The following is an 18102-nucleotide window of genomic DNA, read 5'->3' as shown; positions in this document are numbered from 1 at the left end:
AACCATCCTATCTCCTACTCTCTGGTTGGATCTTCTTACGGCTACAGATGGTTAGCTCTATGTTGGACGATAAGAGATACAATTGACGAAGTTCTACAATGACAAATTTTAGTTCGGCAGTTACTACTCTTACTTGGTCTGTCATAGCCCATAGCGCTGGGTATGGACAATAAACTTGATTAATAATAACAATAATAATAGTTACTATTACTCTTCCTAACCCTAACCCTGCGGCGCACGATCTCCAGGTCTTACAGTTCGGGATGACTTTGGACTTACAATTAGGGCTAGTTGCTGACGACAGTATCATGGTTGTAATTCTTCCTGGTTCTTCCAAATATGCTATGGCCCACATTATACTGTTCATCCGAAGGAGTAAGCCCCAGAGGTCCTGCTAGTACGTATTGCATTGGGTGGGGGTGACACCTGCAGGCTAACTCACCTTCTTTCAACTACATCTCATGATCACGACCTCTGAACCCAGTGTCCAGTACCACCAAATTGAGTCTACTGATTTACAAACCTGAGACTGAAAAATATCATATGATCGGACAAGGGCCGATAATTGCTGGCTAGCCAACTCACTAAAGTTCTCACCTGTGATTCATCATGACTACGACCAAAATCCCAACTCCCTCACCTCTCCCAGTCCTCACCAAACCCCCTACTCATCAGGTCAATAACGGCGCTCAGCCTACAAGAAAGGAGAAGATTCCTAAGCCAAAATTAAGACTGCGCCTACAAGACGCACGTCACCCCGCAGCTGCATCCTTTTTCGGTCGCATACCCGACCTAGAAGCTGTCCTCGACTCAGCCTTGACGGCAATTGTTGAGCAACTATACACTTCTCCCCGCAGACACCATGATAATGGCAATGATGCACTAAAAGCATTTATCCCATCATTTGTCCCTTTTATACCCCCTACTCGCTCCGTGACCATCATATTGGAAGACTTTGATGGCGTCGCCTACACCAACGGCACAGATCTCGACGATGATCACAAGGAAATTCATTTCTCACTCTCATACATCGACCATGTCTGCAAGAATAACGCCCAACCTCTCGCGGAATTAGAAGGTGTTCTCACCCATGAATTAGTACATTGCTACCAACATACTGCTCCTACAGCCTCAGATGGCAATAATAATAAAGACAACAATAAAGATATCCCACGACCTCCTGGCGGTCTTATTGAGGGCATTGCGGACTTTGTCCGTCTAAAAGCGGGTCTCGGAGCACTGCATTGGCAAAAGCCCAAATCTGCATCAGACCGAGCGTCTGGTTGGGATGCAGGATATCAGCATACGGCTTATTTTCTGGCGTGGTTGGAAGATGTGCGTGTTGGTCAGGGAGCGATTGGCATGCTTAATGATCGGTTGCTGAGGACTGGGTATCTGGGAGAATTGGAGGATCAGGAGAAAGATAAGAAGCCAGGGTTTTGGAGGGGTTTGTTTGGTGTTGAGGTTGATAATTTATGGGAGGAATACGGTCGATATCTAGACAAGGATGTCCGAGAAGGGATAGAGTGATGTACTGATCAAGAGGACGACGCTGATGTTAGTTTCCAAAATATCTAGCTTGATATCTGAATCGAACGCTGATGTATTGTTTACAATGTCACCTGAATTTTCCTCGGAGATCTGAATACTATACAAGACATGATGATGATGATGATGATGATGACATGCAGTGGAAAAATCCGCGCCCATGCAACCTCATACCGAAGATATAAATAACACAATAAGGAAAGAAGAAGAACAGACTCACAGCGCCATGGATCCTCGGCACTAAGACGAGAAATATCAATGCCGATCCTTATAAGTAAATGCCCCCTTTGAGAGAGTCTCAACAATTATTTTATCCAAAAAAGAAAGACCTTAGACGAACACCTCTCCATGATCCACATACACAGGCTTCCATGGCTTCGCACCTTCTTCTTCCGTGGAACTAGGTACTCTGACCTCTAAGGGACTATAGAGGTACCAGCCCTTAAGTGCTGCAACGGCAGCTCGAGTCCTGGCCTCTATAAGACTTGCTCCAGATCCTTCACCTAGTTTGTCTTGACCAGAGAAGACCCCAACGTTGAAGACGGGATGTCTACTGTGTCGACCGGTCTCACTAATGATCTTTGCAACCGGGGGTTCGATATTTTCTCGGTGGCATAGAGTAGCCAAATCGCGGGCAGGCTGTGTGAAAGAGAATAATTTGGACATATCGAGATGACGGGATACGATATGTTCCTTGAAGAATCGTTTGGCCGCGGGACGGCCCGCATGTAGATAGATGCCACCCACCACTGCTTGGACGAATGTCGATGTGGCTTTCTCGGCAGTTACGCCAGGAAGAGATTCCAAATCCGGGAGTTGCGGTCGAACGTATTTCGGATTTTTGGTCTTGAGGTCTGGTTCGCCAAATATATCACCGTGAACAACGCTTGATGCAATTGACTTCCTCCAGTGTGTATTCGGTCGTGTGGTTTTCTTCGGGTCTTGTACGATCTCCGTTCCCGGTTGCACTCTCTTGAATTGGAGGAGACCCGGATCAACCTCTGGGCCAGGTACAGCAGCTAATTCCACACCCCATTCTCCAGCTATGGTTGCCAAGGTCCTTGGGCCAATATATGCGTACATTGCGGCGTATATGACGGTCATTGGAAGGCGAGGATAGGTACAGATGATATGTTCAGTGGTATATTGAGCAAGGAGATCATGGCCAAGCACAGCCAAAGATGCGTTGTTAAAGTGGGGATGAGGATCTGCTGATGCATCTCTTAATGTTCGTGCTAAGGTCTCGAGAGGAAATTTCTTGGGTAGAGCAAGTCGAGAATGTAAAGCGTAGACTTTCGGCGATGGATTGGAGAAACCTGCTCTGGGGAAAGCCTCGGGTATTTGGGTGTTCTCGACGGGTTTAAGTTCCTCTGATAATGTGTGATCAGCCGCATGACCTTCTGGTACTTGTGCTGCTGGCGAGACCGTTGACTGGTGTCGCATTCTAGCATTCAGCCGCCAGCACAATTGACCACCCGACACGGTCCTTGAGGACGGCGACAGGACCGAGCGGCTCCATCGCTGGAGCTGCAATCTTTTCATCGGGTGCCCTTTGTTGAAATATATCAAAAGTTCGGCACCAAAAAAATTCAATTGACGCGGAAGGAAAGCGTTTGGCGTGGTTAATGACAAAGGACAGCGAGCGGAGATCCCATATAACTTTTCGGAGAAAAATGTCAAGCTGCGCTACAAGTCACGGGAACGGAGAAGGAGGGAAAACCACAGAATGGCGCTAACCCCCTTGAGGGCTAGCTTCAGGTCACGGGCTATCCGGCCGGAACCAAAGCCAACGTCAAATGAACACCACTTGATTTCAGATCAAGCTATCAACCACTCTTTTATACTTGTCCGCCGTTCAATCGCTTTCTTGAAAATGGGAGGAGGCGGAAAAATTCCGTACGTTAAGAAAAACTCGATTTTACCGCCAATTGCTCGTGTGAGCTGACTGATCAGCAGTTATCCCAAAGAGGTGTGGTCTCCAGCTGGTGGTTGGTACGCTCAACCAGGCAACTGGAAGGCCAACACCGCCGTCATGGGCCTAGCTATTGTCGGGATTGTCGCAGCTACATGGAGTCTTAGTGCAGAACGCGAACACCGTGATCGAATGCCTGAGCCAGGCCGCTTCTTTCCAAGCCGAAAGTCTGTTACCCAATTGAATCTTACGGCGGTTGCAGCATTCGCTGACAGTCATTTTCTACAGTTGGAGCAAGCAGATAATTGAACACGAGCGTCAGAACGCTACGAAAAACGAGTCATAAATTGAGAGGCCCGTTAGCGGAGGTTAAGGGTGATATCCATTTTTTTCTGTCTATTTTCGATGACAAGCGGATATGGCTGCGGGAATAGATCTCGACGATCTACAAATTGATTGATAGGGGAGGCGTTAATCTATCACCCATTCATGGTCTTGCGGAAATTGTTCAAAAGTTTCGCATAACCACTGTGTATAATTACGGAGTCGTTCATTGAATTCAGTTCCGTTCCAAGTTTCACGTCCATCAGCCGTTGTTGAAATTGTAGGCACTCCGATCTGCTCTACAACAAACCCCGCTGTGACGGTAGCGCAGATAAGAGCTTGAGGAATTTGGCCGTTGTTGCCCCATCTGGCTTTGATCTTATCCCACTCATCTGACTTTGAGAGTATATCGTCCATAATGCGGCCGGGCTCCCGGTCATTGCTGATCATACCCTGGGCTAGCGCACCAAGGAAAGAGTTTCCAGCGCCAGTAGGATCGACGACTTTCGATTTTTGGTCTGGTCGAGGTTGGTGATATGCTGGAAGCCACAATCCCTTTTGACCTTTTGAGTAACTGTAGCTACCGTCTTTACCTGCTCTGATAACTAGCGCCCCTTTATTTTCCGGACCAATGCCGGATTGTAGAATCTTTTGGACCAGTTCTCGGTCAATCTCGTTGGTTTCTTTCCATCCAGGACGTCCAAACATCATGCCCAGTTCCAGTTCATTAGGGCTTACCAGGTCGACAACTCGACAGGCGGTAAGAAACTTCTCTTGTTCTTCGGGAGCGCATAGGTCAGGAACCGGTTCCCAAACAAAGATAGGCCGTGCAGACTGATTCGAGGAAGCTAACTCTCGCCGGTGGAGAATCTCCTGGACGATGTGAATACATCGTTCAGATGAACACACCATATGAAATGTCTTTGACAAAAGTTGAGCATCGGACAGCATGTAAGGCTCCAGGCGTTTTTTAGGTGTTAGGTATTTGAAGTCTTGTTTTGTGAGAGCGAACACTACACACCAGGAACACAATCTTACCTCTCTTCTCATTTTCGCCGTATCCATTCCATGCTCTTGTAGTCAGTCTATCCTTGTCCTCCCGAATCGCACAACCCGTATTCCATGATAAGATCGTGTCCATCATGTCTTCAGGAAAGTCAGACCCGGTATCCACTATCCAACTCACGGCCTTTCCATGCTCTTTCCCAGCAACTATACGAGCTCCTACGATTGCGAAAGATCCTGCCCCTCCTATGATCCCATATACTGACGGAGTAGGAGGCTTGAACTCAATGTCATCTAGAAATACGTTAGGATAATTCATGAAAATACGAAAGACATCAATTCATCCCAGCCAAACATTAGACTACTTACCTATAATAAACATTCCCAGGGTACAGAAGTCAACCTCTGACCTATGGTTTTCGTCGGACATTCTGATAGATATCGTCGATTCGTTTTGGTCACAATCACCTTAGGCTATAAAATTGAACCATCCAGACGAACACGGTAGCTTTTGGAAATTCAAGGTATTGACGAATCACTCACCCTGCAATTTATGTCAATTGATAGCTGTTGTTGTTGCCCGTTGGGAAAGATCCGAGCTAAGTAGATGTTGCAGCCTCAGAATTCAGGCAGAAACTTCTATGACAAGGTGTTGTTGCGCAAGTTGGCCGCTTCGGAGCCTCACCACTTCAACTATTTACTTCAACATTCTATCTGCCTGGGCTACAGCCACGCTCTTTCTGTCGTCATTTTTCCCTTTTCACCCATAACAGCTGTGCTTGGCAAGCTGTAATAGCTTTCGACATTTCAGAATTCCGCTTCTGTCCTGAAGCGGGGACGAAGTGTAGAAGCAGAACCCCTGACTCGAGCTTGAGCCGTTGCATTGCTAGATCTTGAAGTCGACACTCCAGACAACCGCAACTATGGCTGGAAATCAAATGCATAACATGACGACTCTCATTAAGAGGTATATATCCGTTCGACTTTGCTATCGTTGCAATCTCTGGGAAGTAGAATGGAATACACGATGCTAACAGCCGTTCAATATAGGCTTGAGGCAGCAACCTCTCGCCTCGAGGATATGGCAATGTCGTTCGAAGGAGCAAGCCAAGCGAACCACGTCAACAACATCGCAACTACTACACAACAAACGGCCATAGAGCCTTCGAAGCAAGCCCCTTCGCTGCCTACCCCGGTACCCGAGCCTGATCCACCACAAATTGAGGACTTTGATGCCCTAATCAAAAGCGACGTTCAAGCATTCGTTGATCTTGGAAAGCAGATTGGGGGACTGGTTGGAGATCAGGTACTTATCTGGAAAGCACGCATATAATGAACATGGGTTGACATAGATCCTAGGCCGAGGCAGTTCTTCAAGCATTCCAAGCCGAACGTACCTTTCTTCTCGTGACCACCAAAGCAAAGAGACCAGACCCCTTGGCGCCGGAACTAATGACCGAACTTCATAAGGCATCTGATACTATCAATAATATTCGCGAGTCCAACAGAAGCTCCCCATTTTTCGACCATTTAAGCGCTGTTGCCGAGGGTATTGTTGCGCTGGGTTGGTTTTTCGAGCTCAAGCCGGCGAACTTCGTCAATGACATGCTGGGTGGAATACAGTATTATGGTAACAAGGTCTTGAAGCAGTACAAAGACAAGTGAGTATTCAAGATGAATGGGTTCTATGCCTGAATTGAATGCTGATCGTCGGATAGGGAGCCACTACATGTTCAGTATATTCAAGCATACTACAAGGTCTTCAGATCGCTTTCTGCCTACCTCAACAATCACTATCGGACTGGCTTGACGTGGAACAACCAGAGCAACTTTGATGCATTGGATGCATTGAAACAGATACAATCTGGCTCTATCAAAACTGCACCTCCTGCCCCTGCACCAGCCGCTGGTGCACCACCACCACCACCACCTCCACCACCACCACCCCCTCCGCCGCCGCCGCCGCCGCCAGCTGACCTTGGCGCCCCTTCTTCGCAGCCAAAGCAAGGCGACATGAATGCGGTCTTTGCTCAATTGAACCAGGGTGACGCCATCACATCCGGTCTCCGTAAGGTAGACAAGTCTCAGATGACACACAAGAACCCCAGTCTCCGAGCGGGATCTACCGTACCCGAGCGATCCGACTCTCAAAGCAGCTTAGGTTCACCCATAAGCCGCGGAAAGTCACCTGCACCTGGCAAGAAGCCCAAGCCCGAAAGCATGCGAGCCAAGAAACCTCCCCGAAAGGACCTAGAGGGCAGCAAATGGTACGTGGAGCATTTCGACAATTCCTCTGAAGTGGTTGAAATCAACGCCCAACAAAATCAATCCATCCTCATTTCCCGTTGCAACAAGACCATCGTTAAAGTGAACGGTAAAGCCAACGCAATCTCAATTGATAACTGCACCGGCCTCTCTATCATTGTTGAGTCGCTGGTTAGTAGCTTGGAAGTCATCAAGTCCGCGAAATTTGCGTTACAGGTTGATGGTGTCGTGCCTACTCTGCTTTTGGACCAGGTTGATGGTGCAACGGTCTATCTGTCTCCTTCAAGCATCAATTTGGAGGTGTTCAGTAGCAAGACTACCGGAACGAATATCTTGTTACCGCCCAAGGAAGGCACTGATGGTGATACCAAGGAGTGTCCTCTTCCAGAACAGATTAAGAGTTACGTCAAGGATGGTGTGCTTGTCAGCGAAATTGTTGAACATGCTGGTTAGGTATGGTCGTTATTTTTTTGAGTTTCTATATGTCTTGTAACACCTGTACTGTCTCGAAGATGTTGTGATCTAAACAGTGCCTAGTATATTCCTGTAGATTAAATTTCAGTCCGCATGTGTTAAAGATGTAGTGAACTTCGATTACCATTACTGCTGAGCATTTGGAGATTATGCCTCTTCAAGCTCATCTATATTATCTACCTAGGTATAGATAGCCAGCTCTCGACGCATCCAACCTTGGAAGTCATTCTTCTATGAAACTACCAGATGTTGCTCCATGAATCAACGCACACTGCGCCGGATGCCCTCCTGCATACTTACCCTTGGACGATATCCGAGCACTCTTTTAGCCTTGCTGATATTAAGTGTGCGGATAAGGGTACTGAATCGAATACTTTCACGAGTCATATTGGGAGTCCGGGTGATCCCCGAGATCGCCCACACGGTCCATTCACTCACAAGCCCCATCATGAGTCCCACCCATTTGAGTATGACCACAATCTCTTCAGGACGCACAGCGTTGCCAGTCTCAGAGGCAACAGCTCGCTGAAAGTCCCAGAAAAACCAGGGGTTATCATTAGTGATGTGGAAGATCTCGCCATCCACACGAACCGTGGGATCTGTGGGACGAGGATTACCCCAAGCGTCCAGTAGGGCATGAACAGCTGGCAAATACGCATCTGCGAGATTGCCTGCATACACGAAGTCGTAGGGATTTTGGCCATTGCCCATCTGAAATCGTGACCGGCCTTAACGGGCGACTGCGACCATTTTGCCCAGGGAACCGACACCATGTTCGCCGAATACAAGGCCAGGACGTATCGAGCAGGTCAATAACCCTCTATCGTCGTGTCTGCCATTGCGATTTGTAGCTTGTATGGCATCTTCAGCACCGACTTTGGCAAGACAGTATATTCGCTTCTGTTGCGGATACCGTAAGATTGGCCATTCCTTCGTGGCATCAATCAGGTCAGAGTGGTTATCGTTGATGAATCCGGGAGTAGATGTGTTGACCAAAGCTCGAACGGTGCTCACCTTGACGGTGGCTTTTAGGAGGTGCTGGGTGCCATCAACGATGATGTGTCAATAAGCAGACTCAGGTGCATTAGAGAATTCGGGGGATGCAATGTGAAAGATGGTGACTGGTTGTACGATCTGTATCACGCACTTTACATCCTCTGCTGATGAGATATCGGCCTAGTGGTAGTGGATATTCGTATTGGGATGCCGGCCACGGTCAATGTTCACATCGAGAAAGTGGATGGTGCAATCAGGCTCCTCTGCAAGGATTCTAGCAATGATGTGGTATGCTACAAATCCGTTGCCTCCAGTCAAGAGGACAGCGTCCAGCTTGGGTTATCAGACGGAGTCGACATGAAAGATGTTCAAATAAGTCCACGGATGAACAAGTAGCGGCGGAATTGATTGTTCATGGTAAGTGAAGAGAGAAGCATCAAAGCAATTAATGCATGAAAATAGCTTCAGAGGTCCAGGTATTATTTGCAGCTGCTTGTTCCAATGTCGACCCAACAACTGCTCACTCGAATTGTTGGTGTTCGGTCTCGATTTCTCTATATGGCTCTATCGAGCCCAATGTTTATTGTTCATTCAGCTGGCAATAAATACCAACCAGGGTCTAGGCCGGTTAGGGCTTGGTTGAGTTTCCAAACCAAGCAATCAAGTAGCCGTGACACTGTTGGATCTAGATCTCATTCAGACTAACTGCTGTCGGATAGATTGTTTCAATTCTTCGGGCTTGCTGATGGGACGACTGATCATCTCGCGCGCAATCAGCAACTTGCAACCGTTGCAACGTAACATCAGCGAACGGTACATGTTCAAGATATATAGGGAACATATGGCCCCAATGAGGGAAATTGAGCCTTAGAGCTTTGCAATAAATGAATAAATATTACCATTAAATGGCATTCACAATGAAACTCCTCAAATGCCTAGTCCTCGGCATCGTACTTCAACACGCCTCAGCAACAGTCGGCTTCACAACCTACAAGGAGATCGATGAAGGAGCAGACAATTCCGGCACAATACTATATTCGGATCTATTCAACCGATCTAGCACTTTATTCCTCTATATTCAAATAACCCCCGATGGGGCGGAACACACTGATATTATCAACGACTTCAAGACTCTAGCTCAAAATTACGGCCAACATGGAGTTTCAGTGATTCCTCGAGTACGCTATGGATGGCCAAACGGGACGATTGCAACCGAGCCAGAGGAAAGCATTCTCATGGATGATGTCTCGACATTTGCTAGTATATTTACGGATGTTACAGGAACAATCAATATCCCCGTTATTCAAGCTGGGTTTCTTGGGGAATGGGGAGAGTGGCATATATGACTCTCTCTACTGACACAAGGCAGAAAATAAGACGCCGAATATCATTGACTGACTGTTTTTAGGATGGTAGATACTGCCAATCTCACGGCTCAGCAGATACACCAGAAGACCTCGCCATCAAGATCAAGATCGTCAACACTCTGCTCTCAACAAGCCACAAAGTCGCGCTTCGATATCCCTCTGACCATCAGGCTTTATTCAATGGTAGCCGCTCCGTGACCCTCCACGACGACTGCATATTTGATGGAGGCTTCAACGGTACTGATGGTGGTACTTGGCCATCTGGTGACCGTCAAACCTGGATTGATTACATAGTCCAAGTAGCGGGGAACAATACCTTTGGCGGAGAGGGATGCAACGATGCTGGTGATGCGATGTTTGATTGGTCTGATTATACTGCTCTGTGTGGCGGTGAAGGTATTGCTGCGTATATCAATACTCTGCAGATTGCGTATATGAATGTGAGGAGGACTCTATAGACCTTGCTTATAGCCTGACTGACTTACGCCGTATTCAATAGTACGATTATCCACAGCCATATGAAGAGCTCATTGAGGACCCGAGCCAGAGCACCTGTGTGGATGCAATCCAGGCAGCTTTAGAGTCGTGGAATTGATGGGTTGACTAGTGAACCGGCGACAATATTTTTCGCTTTGTATGAACTGTGTCGCATCCGCCAGCTGGCGATGAGCAAGTATCCACCTAGATATCAACTTGGAATCAAATCCAAGTATCAATACGTATTAAGGATATATACATTCTTAACCAACTCAGAAATAAGTACATGATCGCCCCTTTCTCAAAAGGGCTGCTTTCCACAAGCTTATGTCTATGCCAGAACAGACCCAGCACGAGAATCAATATGACGGTACCGCGAACATGGTGAATAAACATAACAATTTATTCCTGCAAATCCGTGTAGTTCTGTTCGCTACTGCAACTCCACTCCCTCAGTCTCTGAGCCAAAAGACTCTCGCCGACACTGGAATACCCATTCGGAGAGGTAGCGAGTTGGTGGAACCTGCCGTAGTAGTCGCTATCATTGCTCATTTCCGTGTTATTGTCGATGTCACCAGAGTCTGCAGATTTGAGCGGTGGTGGGGAATCTAGCGACATCTTATCGGAAATTGGATGTGTGGTGGGAGAGTTTCCTGTTTGCCAGCTATCGTCGTTTGAAAATAAGGACGGATCGGCGTCTTCGATTGATGATCCCTGCGGTGGAGGAATGTTGAGTTTGAATGGCACGGGTTGTAATTGATTGAGATTCGAAGAAGTAGATGACGAATCAGGATAAAACTTATCATCGAAGAACTGATTCCCAGAAAATTTAACCCCGGCGCTACGTCTCCGATGGCTCTTGTCAATAGCAGAATTGTGACCAGAGTTACTGGAGTCCTTCACCGGCTTGTAAGGGCTATAACGAGGATCTGGATGCTGGATTTCATTCCGCAGTTTCTCTTTCCCGTCAGGAACTCTGTTGGCGAAAACGACACGTATGGTCGAATGGAGGTAGAACCGGCCCTTGCTCGGGGAGCAAATGTTCAAGTGAATAAGATATCGTAGAGTAGGCTTATCTTTCGGATCGCTTGTCGGATTGAGAGAAGCTTCGGGACGGTCAGTTCCTAGGTTCTTTCGTGCCGTCAAGGGCATATCTATTATGGGGCCTGCAGAATAGCTGCGTTGTCTAATGAATGTCTTCGTGCCAGGGTCCATATCGTTGAGATCATAAGGCACCAAGAACAGTTTGACGGCCGTTTTGTTGGGATTTTTGATAATGATTTGCAGCTGACCGCGTTGAGGGATACGATAAGAGCCCCCTGGAGGCACTTTCGCAGTATCAGAGCGATTCGATCGCTTCTCACGTTTTTGGCGCTCGTTGCAGTCCGGACTGGGTATGGGGGTGCTTGAACTGCTATTATCGTAAGCGGGTGTCTTTTGAACACGAGATCGCTTCTTCTCGCTCGAATTATCGCGAGGTAGAGCATTTTGGAGATCAATCAACCCAACGTAGGGACTAGGACTGTCGTCGGAAATGGAACGACCGTGTCCGGATGTAGGATAGCTATAGAAAACAGCGGGAAAAGGCACAGTGATATGTGGCGGGCATCTCAAGCTGGATTTACATTTCCCCTTGCCCAGAACGCCAATCTGTGCTGTAAAATCCAGAGGCTGTGATGGAGTCGTGGACATTCTCCCACGCAAAATGGACTCTTCATATGAGCCAACCATAGAGGCATGTATGCGAGGAGACCATTCTGATGCAAAGGATGGTCGTCGCAACCGAAGAGGCGTTTGAGGCGATGATGATGCAGGTTGCAGACTATAAAAAGATGACCGATGTGGTTGATAGGCCTGAAGGCGCAAACGATCACTTTCATGAGCTGAAGCATATGATCGGCTCAAATCGAAGTTTCGAGATTGATTGAGTGGCGAGTCATGTATCTGCATGAACGTCTCTGGCGGAAGTGTCCGCCGACGACTGCTCTTGACGTTCTTTTGAGGAGAATCAGTGAGATCATGCTTCGGCGAGAAATCCAGATCGGTATTGTTCGCTTGATGTACTAGAGGGCTGGTCGGCGCTTTGAGGACGTAACTAGATGAAAAAGATCCTAGAGAAGGTGCCCGGGACCTCGCACCTAGGACACCCTTGGCATGCTGACCGGTCAACGGACTCGATTCAGTGTCTCGGGGTAGAAATCTCGCAGAGGTGGCATGACTAAACCATGGAGTAGTGGGTGAAGAGCCATATCGCTTGAAGGAAGGAGGCTGTGGCGGACTATTGTACCCGACAAAGTCCGGGAAATTTGCTGTTTCCTGAATTTGAGCGACACCCTCTCTGAAGTCACCAGAATGCAATGCAGAACGTGGACGCTCGATCTCCGAAGGTTTAGCTGGCTCGGACCTATCATCAAGGTTCGGCACGTCCGACCGGACGTTGTCTTTGTCTGACGCCAAGTCATCTTTCCTTTGGAACTCTAGTGACCAGTCGTGCAAGGGTCGATTTAACCGAGTATTGTAATTCAGAGCCTTGCTCTCTAAATCTTTATGCGGCCAAGTGGGACTTTCTCTTCGCTTAATAGACTGAATGAGCTCCTCTCGGCTTCTGGAATGTAGCGCGGAGAAACGATGGTCATATGCTAAAGTATTTTTGGACGATGAGTCGCTCATTTCAATCTCCTTGAATTGTTCGGTTTTCCATTTTGGGTCCGCAGAATAGTCCGTATGGTTTCCGGTTTCACTGTTGGTGAGTCTTGCTGTAGGTGTAGATCTTCCCGGGTCATGAAATAATGGCATCTTCAACTGTTGTACAGACCACCAGTGGCTATGATGGATATAACATTGCAAGATGTGATTCCGACAGGAAGGGATCTTATCGAATCAAGAATTTTAGAATGGCGAACACTTGAAAATCCCAGACCTGGTCCAAAGTCACAATCGGGTGGCGGTAAGAGGATAAAATGTCGTAATTTGATGGCCGTTTGACAATCCCGGGAAAGCGAGAAAGACCCAGAACGTAATATAGCACAGCAAATTCGCAATATGGAATCGCCAGAAAGTTCAAACACAGCAAGACGCAAAACGAAGCAAGGTAGGTTGGAGGAATTAAGAGTTGAGGTTGAAGAGGAGTAGATGGTTATCGGGTGACTGAGCAGGACCCGCTAACTCTTTATGAAGTCAGCGGGCGATCTCCGGCGTTGTCGGCACTCGGAATGCCTAACTATTAGGTCACTTTAGCTGTCTGAGTAAGGTGACTCGTCCCAGCAGAACCAGCGCATCCCGGCCCAGACAGGTCTCGTGGTGCCAATGGCCGTGATATACGGTGTTGGTACCCGACACAACAGCCACAATTTGACACCTCTTCTCCTTGGTATAACTAATAGAATAGTATTCAATGTAGACAATATCAAACTAATTATATAAGATTGTACGGAGTAAAGAAAGAGCAATCGATTTAAACGCATCTTGGCGCCTTCTTAGCGTGCCGGGTGGGGCTTACCATGTCTGCGGAGTCAAAAAAAAAAAAGTTCTACACTCAACAATCAACAGAATACATCAACTACACGATCAGTCAGCTAGCTGCCAATATGTCCACGAAACGATCCCGCGATACCGATGATGTCGCCGATGCACATACCAACACCGCAACAGAAACCCATAAACGCAGAAAAGGCTTCACAGTCGGACCCGAAAATCTACCCGATGGCACATATCGTCGCAAAGGTACTCATTTCTTCGACGAACTACTAGACACTGAAAGACTCGGTTCAGCTAACCCTTGTCTTGGATAGCACAAAAAATAAAACGAGACCTCATTCAAAAAGCCAAAGTGAAAAAAGCATATGCCAAAATCAAAGCCGCCGAAGAAGAATCCGCTGTTCCAATAACGAGGAGGTATTATGAGAATGAGGAGACATCGACCTCGACAGACAACAAACCCGCAGACTCAGCGGCTGGTCTAGAGCTACATCCAGATCGTCAAGCCATGCTCGACGCACCGGAACCATCAACAGAAATTCAACACAACAGAGAAAACAAGAACAACAATCGAGAGCGGAATCGTCAGAAGCGACGCCCAAAACCCAATGCTTTCCAGAAAGAAATGGAACTAGCTGAAAAACGCAGAAAGGAGCAAGAAGCGCGTCAGAAGGAAAGGGAGCTCAAGGCTAAAGAACGGCAGGCGATGGCTAGGGCAAGAAGACCAGATCAATTCGGAAAGCGGAGGTTGGGGAGGGAGAGTAAAGTGTTGTTGAGTAAATTGCAGAGGACGCTAGGTGCCCAGCAACCATAAATTAAAAAGTCATGTTTTTTAAATCAAGATACCCTTACCTATACATTCGATACAATTGAGGAATGACGTTAATGGATTGTATGGACTATCAATGATTACTGCGTTGTCCCTTTGACACCGGTTCTCACTTTCCTAAAACAAGTAAACTCGCCCTTGGTATGCTCCCGTAGCTTCTTCAAAATACCTCTCATCTCTCCCAACTCAGCCTGTAACATTGTTCGAGCCTCGTTATTTGTTCGCCGGTCAAGCTCGAGATAAATCTGACTTTGAATCGAAGACGCCTCTTCCGTAACATATTGCGACATGGTTTGTGCAATAAACTCGGTGTCTAACGTTGCCTGCATAAGCGCAGGAAGCGTGTATTTAGGACGGGATTGGAATGCTGTGAGCAATGAAGTGGATATCTTAGTGACAAGATGTGTAAGGACGCTGGTTAACAAAGGATTTGCCTGAGCTGAAGATGAAGAGGTCGATGAGAGGGATGTCCCTGGCTGAACGGGGATGGTTGTTGTGATTTCGGTGTGGACGAGGACGAGCGTCAACATGGTAGTGTATACGTATGGCTTGACTTGCTCGGGTCGGCTTGTGGTTGGCACCCAGTCGGCAGCTGTGATGCCTTCTTGAATGACAGAATGCAAGGTTGCGCTTGTCGGGTTGGTGTATGATTGGAAAAGTCGGTCGTCAATCTGCCCGAGTACGTCGCGAATGGTGTTTGCTTCATCGGTCAATTTCACCGAGAACGCTGTCTCAAAATTGGATACTAGCTGTGGCACGAAATCTGACTGAAGTGCTTTGAGATTCGATAGGGTCAAAAGCATTCGTATGTTCTAGTGGTTATCAGTGTCTAATCAATCAGCATGGAAACAGTAAACTTACCCTATTTCTTGCATCCACATTGTCCGTGGTGATAATCGTTGATGCAGCATCAATGCTTCTCACCGGAACTGTAGGTTTCAGAGCCCATTCCTCTTCTTCACCCACCTTGACCGGCCGCTCGGCATTCTCAACAATACCACTAAGAGCTTTGTAAACACTGGTCACGAACTGAGTTCGCACCATCTGCAATAATTTGGCCGGTGGCGGCGTGACAACATTGACTGATCCAGCCTTGCTCATTGCTTCCGAAATATACAGTATCTTTTGCATTCCAGATAGCACGTTACTTTCGAATGCAACGAAGAATCCTGGCATCTTTGTGAGTTCGCGTCTGTCTGGATCGCGGGTCCAGTCTTCGAGCATCTTGCAGTTTTCGGCGTCTTTATTCCATGCCGCACAGGCAGCCCGCACGCATCTTTCGCGAGCGATACTGACAAGGTTCTTCAGTCGATCATAGGAAGTGCTTCCTGCCTCTATGGGAGACATTGCTGACATATCACTCGCAGCCGTGCCGATAAGAATCAGGAATTGGCTCAAATAATGAACACCACTCAGGGAGTTGGAATAAGGCGGCCAGAATGCAAACTCTTCCCATGCTTCACCACGCCTTGGTGACGGAGGAGGCAGGTTCTTAGGGTCAAGTTTGAAACGAGATTCAGTGGGCGTGATACGGCTCATAGGACTGTTAGGACTCGGTGGTAAGGGTGAAGCGAGAAGAGAAATGTCTTCTGGTGGCGGATCAACAAACAAAGACAGAACGCTTTTCCGGATCAAATCGACCAGTTCGATGATGCCGTCTTGTAACTGTTTCACGCCGTCATTGGAAAGTCGATGGTGTTTGCGACTTTCACCTTCAAAGCCCGCTGGCAGCATTTTTTGTTTGCTTCCGTTAATGAAAGATTGAGCCGTCTCCCAAAACTCTGTAACTTCACCAAGCAACCCAGTTTGCATCGAAAGCAGCTTCGTAAGATAGGTATGAATAGATTCCCATAGCTCAATGACTTGATCAGTGTCCAGACTATCCTGCGACTCCGTCCCCTCACGCGTGGTTGCACGTAGATATGTTGTTATAACCTGGGTGCTGGGTTTTTCTCCAAGCGCAAGCCGCCGTCTGAGTATCTCAATCTCGACACTAGAGCGCTCACAAAAGGCGACAATCTTCGATTTGAGCAGATCGTACCGACTCAGAAGCCAGATCCAAACAGGATTATCCTCCACTCCGAGTTCCAGGAGCGCACCAATAAGTTCCATATGCTCTTCGACCGGCCCTGCGGCTGTCATATGGGAAGATGAAGCATTGACATCACTTAGACGATGCCATAAGTCCCGCTTAAATGACTCGACCTGTTGTTCGACATCAACCCACATTCGCCCAGTCGCTAGCATGGTATGACTCTCTTGATCTGTCAATTGGCGGCCCCGTGTTGTTGCACGGTCTGCTAGCTGTCTAGCTTCATTTCTCAACGTTTTAGCGTGGCGATATTCCTCGAACACCGACTGATAGTCTCGTTGTTTGATCGCTCTCGAAATATTGCCTCCAACTTCATATACTGCTCGATTCTTTTCGACTGCATTTACTAATGAATAAAGATTCTGCTCGCGTTCCCGTCCGCCCAATGCCGGACCCCATAGTTCTTCTGCTTTCACAGATGCCTCAACCAATGGTGTTCGAATACCCTTCACTCCGTATTCAGCCTCCTTTGTTAGGGCAGTTTTCTTCGTGGCTGGCGCCGGGGGTGGAGGCACGCCTCCAACAAGCGAGTACCGATATGAGCTGCTTGCCCTTTGCGATTGAGGTCTAGCTTTGGCTGCTCCTTGGTCCCTCATCTCCGTATATACACTATCGATAGTCGCTTTTGCGCGCACGAAACGCTCGAAATTGGCTTCTACGAGCACCTTCAACGAAGCCGATTTTTGGTCAATGGACCGAGAAAGAAATTCAAGGCCTTCGAGAAGCGACTCGGTTGAAGCATTTTGATGCGCCTGGGCTAGAAATAGCGCGGGTGAAAACGACGTCGAAGACAAAAGGAACCGGCTCCGTAAACGAGGGTCATCGTCGACAGGAATCCGCTGCTGCTTGAGAATATACATCACACTGTCAGAAGTTCCCAGCGGATCGGGCTCATCCTTGATAGCGACATTGTCACCCGCCGCCCCTGTTCGAATTGAGCGCGTACTCAAAGTCCTGCTGTTGAGTCCGGCAAGCGCCGAATATCTCGTTGATCGTCTTTTCAGTTTGGGACCAGCGCCGGACTCTCCTTCTTCGGGTTCGGAAACGTCGCCCTCATCTAGTTCAGCCGGCCACTCCTCCGGAAAGGGATTTTGGATGCCATAATGGCTGGGGACATCGAGATCGTCCGCCATATCGACCCGGTAAGGCCACGATTCAAGCGGGACCCTGAAGCTGCAAGTTGTAAAGACGGTAGGCGCCGCAGCGGAGCTGCAGCTCTCCTGGTCCTGAGCCTACACTAACCTGAAATCCACTAGACTGTAAGAGTCAAAATAAGTCGCCCAGCCATGCTACGTCGCAGGTTCATGTCACAGTGCAAGGTCCGAAACGCGGAAGT

General features: G+C 47.9%; 10 protein-coding genes across 10 annotated transcripts, besides 2 other annotated features; 5 read left to right on the top strand and 5 right to left on the bottom strand.

Annotated features, from left to right (window-relative positions):
• Positions 1-609: 609 nt before the first annotated feature.
• On the top strand, positions 610-1530 carry TSTA_088470 (PBSP domain protein; the record flags this gene model as incomplete). The annotated part of the gene is made up of 2 exons (XM_002478529.1): positions 610-1078; positions 1130-1530. 2 exons carry the CDS (start codon positions 610-612, stop codon positions 1528-1530), a joined length of 870 nt encoding a protein of 289 aa, XP_002478574.1.
• Positions 1531-1659: 129 nt separating this feature from the next.
• Positions 1660-1684: a microsatellite.
• A 194-nt stretch (positions 1685-1878) lies between these two features.
• TSTA_088460 (mitochondrial 54S ribosomal protein YmL3) lies at positions 1879-3067 on the bottom strand (the record flags this gene model as incomplete). The annotated part of the gene is made up of 2 exons (XM_002478528.1): positions 1879-2979; positions 3014-3067. The coding sequence occupies 2 exons, from the start codon at positions 3065-3067 to the stop codon at positions 1879-1881; spliced, it is 1155 nt and encodes a 384-aa protein (XP_002478573.1).
• A 354-nt stretch (positions 3068-3421) lies between these two features.
• On the top strand, positions 3422-3769 carry TSTA_088450 (uncharacterized protein; the record flags this gene model as incomplete). Its single annotated transcript, XM_002478527.1, has 2 exons — positions 3422-3444; positions 3505-3769. 2 exons carry the CDS (start codon positions 3422-3424, stop codon positions 3767-3769), a joined length of 288 nt encoding a protein of 95 aa, XP_002478572.1.
• A 162-nt stretch (positions 3770-3931) lies between these two features.
• Positions 3932-5219, bottom strand: TSTA_088440 (PfkB family carbohydrate kinase (Mak32), putative; the record flags this gene model as incomplete). The annotated part of the gene is made up of 3 exons (XM_002478526.1): positions 3932-4776; positions 4823-5083; positions 5159-5219. The coding sequence occupies 3 exons, from the start codon at positions 5217-5219 to the stop codon at positions 3932-3934; spliced, it is 1167 nt and encodes a 388-aa protein (XP_002478571.1).
• A 493-nt stretch (positions 5220-5712) lies between these two features.
• Positions 5713-7507, top strand: TSTA_088430 (adenylyl cyclase-associated protein (cap); the record flags this gene model as incomplete). The annotated part of the gene is made up of 4 exons (XM_002478525.1): positions 5713-5756; positions 5840-6095; positions 6149-6450; positions 6508-7507. The coding sequence occupies 4 exons, from the start codon at positions 5713-5715 to the stop codon at positions 7505-7507; spliced, it is 1602 nt and encodes a 533-aa protein (XP_002478570.1).
• Positions 6702-6760: a microsatellite.
• A 201-nt stretch (positions 7508-7708) lies between the features above and the next one.
• Positions 7709-8239, bottom strand: TSTA_088420 (hydroxysteroid dehydrogenase, putative; the record flags this gene model as incomplete). Its single annotated transcript, XM_002478524.1, has 2 exons — positions 7709-7759; positions 7829-8239. The coding sequence occupies 2 exons, from the start codon at positions 8237-8239 to the stop codon at positions 7709-7711; spliced, it is 462 nt and encodes a 153-aa protein (XP_002478569.1).
• A 1202-nt stretch (positions 8240-9441) lies between these two features.
• Positions 9442-10486, top strand: TSTA_088410 (uncharacterized protein; the record flags this gene model as incomplete). Its single annotated transcript, XM_002478523.1, has 3 exons — positions 9442-9836; positions 9941-10331; positions 10391-10486. The coding sequence occupies 3 exons, from the start codon at positions 9442-9444 to the stop codon at positions 10484-10486; spliced, it is 882 nt and encodes a 293-aa protein (XP_002478568.1).
• Positions 10487-10770: 284 nt separating this feature from the next.
• TSTA_088400 (uncharacterized protein) lies at positions 10771-13164 on the bottom strand (the record flags this gene model as incomplete). The annotated part of the gene is made up of 1 exon (XM_002478522.1): positions 10771-13164. One exon carries the CDS (start codon positions 13162-13164, stop codon positions 10771-10773), a length of 2394 nt encoding a protein of 797 aa, XP_002478567.1.
• A 791-nt stretch (positions 13165-13955) lies between these two features.
• TSTA_088390 (uncharacterized protein) lies at positions 13956-14659 on the top strand (the record flags this gene model as incomplete). Its single annotated transcript, XM_002478521.1, has 2 exons — positions 13956-14091; positions 14160-14659. 2 exons carry the CDS (start codon positions 13956-13958, stop codon positions 14657-14659), a joined length of 636 nt encoding a protein of 211 aa, XP_002478566.1.
• Positions 14660-14754: 95 nt separating this feature from the next.
• TSTA_088380 (Exocyst complex component Sec5, putative) lies at positions 14755-17899 on the bottom strand (the record flags this gene model as incomplete). The annotated part of the gene is made up of 2 exons (XM_002478520.1): positions 14755-15486; positions 15536-17899. 2 exons carry the CDS (start codon positions 17897-17899, stop codon positions 14755-14757), a joined length of 3096 nt encoding a protein of 1031 aa, XP_002478565.1.
• Positions 17900-18102: the final 203 nt, after the last annotated feature.

The sequence above is a fragment of the Talaromyces stipitatus genome, genomic scaffold, assembly GCF_000003125.1.
Source record: "Talaromyces stipitatus ATCC 10500 scf_1105507295527 genomic scaffold, whole genome shotgun sequence".
NCBI classification, from domain to species: Eukaryota; Fungi; Ascomycota; class Eurotiomycetes; order Eurotiales; family Trichocomaceae; genus Talaromyces; species Talaromyces stipitatus.
The sequence above is the reverse complement of the archived record's forward strand: the minus strand, read 5'-3'. Positions and strand labels throughout refer to the sequence as shown.